The 6,158-nt window shown below is 38.5% G+C and overlaps 1 protein-coding gene across 1 annotated transcript; it reads left to right on the top strand.

Annotated features, from left to right (window-relative positions):
* The first annotated feature begins 595 nt into the window (after positions 1 to 595).
* spata7 (spermatogenesis associated 7) lies at positions 596 to 6,138 on the top strand. Its single transcript, XM_071526804.1, has 12 exons — positions 596 to 638; positions 1,495 to 1,560; positions 1,699 to 1,788; positions 2,027 to 2,074; positions 2,427 to 2,530; positions 2,759 to 3,228; positions 3,348 to 3,396; positions 3,752 to 3,873; positions 3,990 to 4,040; positions 4,225 to 4,302; positions 4,563 to 4,620; positions 4,798 to 6,138. Exons 1-12 carry the CDS (start codon positions 596 to 598, stop codon positions 5,422 to 5,424), a joined length of 1,806 nt encoding a protein of 601 aa, XP_071382905.1. The 3' UTR covers positions 5,425 to 6,138.
* The last annotated feature ends 20 nt before the right edge of the window (positions 6,139 to 6,158 follow it).

Below are 6,158 nucleotides of genomic sequence, written 5' to 3'. Positions count from 1 at the left end.
TCCACACCAACACTGTCGTCCATAGAGTGAAAAAGGGGAGTATATGTTTCCTCTTAATATGTGATTTTGTACTGGTTGGAATGTAATATAATAATAATGACATATGAATAATTAAGATACATTATGAGATCTGGGGATGCTTTCATGAGAGCATATATTTTGTTGTATGGTATGGAACCCATAACCCTTAAGTGTCATGCTCTACCCATATTGAGATATTCTCTTTAATTTGGTTAAATTATCTTGCATAAAGAGTTAGAAAACGGCAGTGTGAAGTTTAAACTGTGTAACTATATGGGATAATTATTTAATAGATAACGGTGACAGTAACAGTGAATTTGTGTGTGCGTGTTGTGAGCGTGTCTGTCTGTGTGCGCGTGCGTGAGCGTGAGTGCGCGTTACGCATGAGCGTGATGACGAAAGGCAATCATAGCAACCAGCATGGCGACGGGGAAGCTTTATCCTCATCTGTTTATAAGCTAGTATTAGTTTGCCAGCTAATTTTCCAGCGCTAAAATGTTTAGATTTAGCCACACTGTAGTCTCTGGATGTTTCCAGGCTCTAGCGTCGCTGTACCCGAATATTTCTGAGGAACATGGGATACGCTGAGTGTAACATTACCATGGAATCGAAAAGAGGTATGCAAAAGTGCAAAACCATTAGCATTAGCTAGCTAACGTTGGGTTACTCAACATAAGGTAGCGAATTAGCAAAAATGCTTAGACAGCCAACCAACGATAAACTCATGCTGACTCGCTTGTACACACCCTCTAGTCTAATGTGATGTGGTTTCAAGTGGTTTAGACTAATGTTAGCCCTTTGCTAACATTGCTAGTTTGTAATGAAATCAATTCAGACATCCTAGCTTGTAATACAATACTGTGGGTAACTTTAGCTGATGTTAGCCTATCAATCATGAATCTCTGTTGCTCCACCAAGCTGAAGACGGTGGTAGCTAAGATACTTATTCACAGGGTTATTATTGTAAACAAAAACGTAAGACCAAAATTAAGTGTTCGAAAACATAAATGAAAATAATAATAAAATTTAAAAAAAGACTGTGGGAAAAAAAACTAAAATTGGTCTAAAATTATCTTGTCTACTTGTTTTCCTTTTTGTTTAACGTGATGGGCTTTGTAAAAGATAATAGATTTTTTTGGAGGATTTTGGGCTAAATTTAAAAATGATTTATTTATTTTTTGTATTACACTAGCTATAGCTGTTGGAAACGTACAAAATACTTGTTCCGAACTTCTATTATTATACCTACCACAAATACTAAAGCTAGTAACTGTAACTGTAACTAACTGTAACTAAATAATAAATACTAAACTCAAACTAAATACTTATTTATAAAAAAAACAAACAGCTAAACTAAAATTACCATATCCGCACTAAACTAAAACTAAGCTGCAATTTAAATAAAATTTGAAAAATATATAAAAATGAAAACAAAACGATAACCCTTCTTATTCATCTGCATGTTAATTTTAGGGAGTGCATCATCTTTACCAGGGTGCAGCACTACTGGTCTGAGAGGACAGAGTTTGAAAAGTAGCCGTAAGTATTATTTATGCCAATATTATCACCAACAGACAAATTCAGTGAGTATCATTTTGTAACACAAGCAATAACTTTATAGTTCAGCACTATTGCTGACTAACGAGAGTTTTGTTGTTCTCTGTCATGTGTTTGTAGCTTTCTGCCCTCGGTCCTCCAGCAGGGTGACTCAGTCCATCATTAAAGACCACATGGTGTCTCACTACAAAAAGGTTTACTCAGCTAAAGGTGAGCTGGCAGAGATTGTGATGTTCACAGCAAAATTCATTGGACCAGATTGATTCAAACCTTGCATATATACCATGCATATACAGTATATTGTAGTGGTTCAACCATGTATTTCTGTTCCACTTTTGTTGTATAATATGTTAAATCTTAGTTATGTCTTAGTGTGAGTTTGGGTTTTAGGAAAAGATTGTGATGAATATATTGTGATGATCTTATATATTTATTTGTTCTTCCACAGCTGCCATTGATGCCTCAGTACCCAAAAGCTTGATATATAGTGTAAAGTGTAAGTTGCAGATATTAAATAAAAAATCCACCCCAAAACACTGTTCAAAAACAGATATTGGCGATGTACATTGCATTTCTGGGCTCATTTTGTCATCTGTAATGATTGATGCAGGTTGAGGGAAAATTGATACACGAAAAAAGTAAATTACAACTCTTCATCACAAAAATACCTCCTGGAATGCATTAAACATCACAGTATATAACAGTGTAAGAGTATCCAAGGATGGATTTTTCTTTTAAAAACACCCATATACATTGTAAGAGAGAAACAGTTTTATTTCCAATAGTAGTTTCACAATACAGAGTAAGCTATCTCCTGTGTGTATTCAGTTTTGCATACATATTTACAGACAATGACCAGATAAGGAAGGAGCAGCTGAGGAAAGGGGGTCGTCCCCAGTCAGCCCACTCTCTCTCTCAGAGGAACAGCAGAGCCTCCTGCTCATCAGCCCAGGTGAGACTTCAGAGCAGAGCCTGTCAATGTATTTTATCATTACTTCATGTCATGCTACTGGTCTTATGGACAGTATATTCTTCTTATGGCCTTGGCTGTTGGAGACAAAACTACAGCTTTACAAACACTTACAATTTGACTGCATGGCCTTGAACTCAAAGCTTATATTTTTGTCACTCAAACCTTTTTACTATGGCGTCTGACCCTGCGATGTGTTTGCTTTTTCAGAGCAGGAGATCAGTACAAGGTGAAGAGAGCCCCTACTTCTGCTCAGGAAGCTCCATGATCTCCACCCCAAGGTTCAACACCTCCTTTCATGTCAAGCAGATAGTTTATCCATCATGCACAATAGGTAATTCTCGGAGCCATTCTCACCACACTCGCCCCGCATCAGAGTTAAACTACAGGAGTTTTGAGGCAACGTCCCACATGCAGCAGTCAGCATATTCCTCTGCCACCACAGGCAATCAGAGTTGCTACAAGACTTTCCAGGACCCTGTCCAGAAGACGTATAGTGGAGACTTGCTCCATAGACATTCTCAACACTTTACCCAAGACAAACCTTTCACTCCTAGGACACTGAAATCCGAAAAGAGTTCATACCTGTCACAATATCGCTACTACAGAGCCCCGCGAAGGAAACCAAATCAGGATTGCACCAACCCTAGATTGATGCGACAGGAGACATATCATGGAAGGTACGTACATGTAGTCTCTTTCTTTCACAGTGAGAAAAGACGGCAATAGAAATGTGTCTTTGAAATAATTGATTCAGCGTGTGTTACGATATCTTTAATTCTCTCTCTCTCTTATGCAGCACACAAACCAAGGGATACTCATCAATGGAATTTGATGATCCACCTCAGGTAAGTTGAAGGATTTAATTTGATTCTTCAGACAAAACAAAAAAGTAAGTGACCATTGCTGCTGGGTTTTTTTTTTGTGTTTTGCACTGCACTTCCCAGAGATCACTTGGCAATCAAACACTGTGGTAGTACTGAAAAGTGTTTTCCTTGGATTTTCTGTTGATTAAGTTTGAGTTTCTGTAGGTACCAGTCTTTTCTTTGTCTGTTCAGCCATGGTGGCTATCGCTGCTCATACTAACTACCCAGTTCTTCTTCTACTTATTCCAGACAAACCGCTGTTAGTGCTGCCGAAAGCGTAAAATGTTAATATTGAATATCCCTTCTCTTTTTACAGTTCTTACTTCTTGTTTTACAGGGATTTAGTACTGAGCATGAGTGGTCTGAGGATGAGTTAAATGGCACACATTTCTCAGTATCCAGACAACCAAGCCAGGCAAATAAGAGTAGACACAGTGAATTCTTTCACTCCTCATCCAGGTAAAATTATGAAGCGAGAATATGATCTTGGATTTTATGCATAATGGTATAGCCTATTTCGTTCATGTATTTTCTGAATAGATTGAAAGCATTTAAGTACAATCGCCATCTTCTAGGGTCTCACCAGAAGGCAGGAAGTCTCCTATTATGATGAGCGTATCTGCAGAGTAAGTTCTTGTTTCAGTATATTCAGTAATGCCTGACACTTCTACAGCCTCAATTGATACAGTTGAAAATTATTGTGTTAATACATAAGATAGCACAAAGATTATACTTGAGTGAACCTTAAGCACCATCTAAAATAATGTAACCTAGTCTCTGTGAAGTGAGTAATCACATGTCCTTCCTCAGGGAAGAAGAATTAATGTACCTTGAATTCATTTCTGATGTAACAGATGACATCTTGTCCAGGGGGCATTTCTCCGACAGGTTTGTTATTTTTTATGAGCTATTTTCTGTGGACTTAAGAGATCTTGGAATCACCATTTAATCTACTGTTTATGTTGGGCTACAGATAATCGTGGGACAGTGGCAGCCTGGATAACACTTCTTTTTTCATGATGATACTACAGCATGGTTCTCATAATTCAATAAGTGTTTACACCATTGGCCAGTGCAGCGATAACGATGGGTTACTGCCTCCTGAGTCATGACTGCAGTGTGAGTGTGTGTCTTTTTTCCTCTGCAAGGGTCCTAGACCGGGTGTTAAAGCGTCATTTTGAGATGAATAGACATCGACTTGATGAGGTGAGCACATAATTTCATACCGAATACCAAATGTGTTGTGCAATTCTTAAAAAAAACATATCACTAGCTTTTAAGCAATTCATTACCCTAGATTATGAGCAATATCTAGGCAAGAAGATGCAGAGGGCTGTTGATCTTTTTCTCATGCATCCCATTGCATTGCTTGTTTTTTTTAAGGATAAAATGCGCCACCTTCTGGAAGTGCTACGTAAAGATTTTGCGGAGCCAGTCAGCACACCCACCTCCAGTGCAGAGCTTGAGAGAAAGGAGAATGATCTGCTGCATACACACCTACCGCAGCTGGAGTCAAGGGGGTCAAAACAGATGGAGACCAAAGAGGACAACGACCTCTTACCTTATGCATCACTCATCAAATATGGCGATTCACCAGAGAATGACGTCTCCTTATCGGTTTACACACCGTTGCATAGCGGCTCTCCTGAAAGAACTGCTTCACCTACTGAAACAAATAACAGGGACTCTGAGGATCTCAATCAGAATAAAGGCATCGGCTCTCCTTGGCTCAGTGAGCGTGTCAGTGAATATACGGGGGCCGATGAGGAGGAGTTCCATCCAAACCAAACAGACACTACTGTGATGGACAAAGAAGACGTCAGTAAAAACCATGGATACACCACTATAACCAGTGATGAAGGCTTCCATCTAGATCATGCTGAGGTCAATTATGATGGACTGTCTAATGAATTGGAGGATCTTGGGAGAAATTTGTCTGAGTCTCTGCATGTGTCCAGCAATACACATGATAACAACCAGGGGGCCTCTCTCAGTGATGACGAGTTCTGAGTGACTTGCTATATTCAGGGATTGGATGTTTTTTTGTAACAAAGTGAGACTATTGTTACAAAGAGAAACGTAAAATTTTATTTTTTAAAGTATAATTTTGCAAATGTAATTAAACAGCGAGTGTATTTCCCTTTCTGTCGTTAAAACACTTCCGATGCGGTGTTCTAGTTTATAGCTTATTACAAAAGCACAATGAAAACATCACACAGTAAGAGATTCTGCTAATGTTCTTTGTGAGCATACTGGAGACTTGTGATGTTTTAATGTCTTGTTTGGGTCATGACTTTCTTTTTCAAGTGCAGTGTTTAAAAACAATGCTCTATTGGAAACAGAGGCACACAGGGTGAGCCGCAATTGATCTCCAAAGAAATGTCCAAAACACTTTTTTCAGTATTGCCCCATGGTAACTATATTGCCTTGTGAATTTGCAAAGTATTGCCCACAGCACTACTCCGATGTCAGGTGTGCAAAATTGGTTATATTTTGTACTGTAGTTTCAGTGAATTGCAGTGTATCTAGTCAGTCTGAAATATGAGATAGCGTCTATGATTTTGTTTCACTGTAGTTTACATTCTCAGGATTCTAGAAAAAATAATGCAGTTTATAAAGAAATGGTTATTTCTTTATGGTGTTTGATTTATCAGCTATGCTTCTGACATGTAGCTACTAGGACTTGACTGTCACCAAAAAGTGTCTTTATATTTGCAATAAATTTTTAGCCACTCCTGCTTCCT

Source organism: Centroberyx affinis, unplaced genomic scaffold (assembly GCF_046629955.1).
Source record: "Centroberyx affinis isolate AG114_WGS23_722 - 3 ecotype Tasmania unplaced genomic scaffold, CSIRO-AGI_Caff_v1 ptg001464l_1, whole genome shotgun sequence".
NCBI classification, from domain to species: domain Eukaryota; kingdom Metazoa; phylum Chordata; class Actinopteri; order Beryciformes; family Berycidae; genus Centroberyx; species Centroberyx affinis.
The sequence above is the reverse complement of the archived record's forward strand: the minus strand, read 5'-3'. Positions and strand labels throughout refer to the sequence as shown.

Coding starts and splice junctions, on each gene's coding strand:
- spata7 (XM_071526804.1), top strand. CDS start 596: ATGGGATACGCTGAGTGTAACATTACCATGGAATCGAAAAGAG. Junction 2,531..2,758: donor CCTCCTGCTCATCAGCCCAG/GTGAGACTTCAG, acceptor TTGCTTTTTCAG/AGCAGGAGATCAGTACAAGG. Junction 3,874..3,989: donor TTCTTTCACTCCTCATCCAG/GTAAAATTATGA, acceptor GCCATCTTCTAG/GGTCTCACCAGAAGGCAGGA.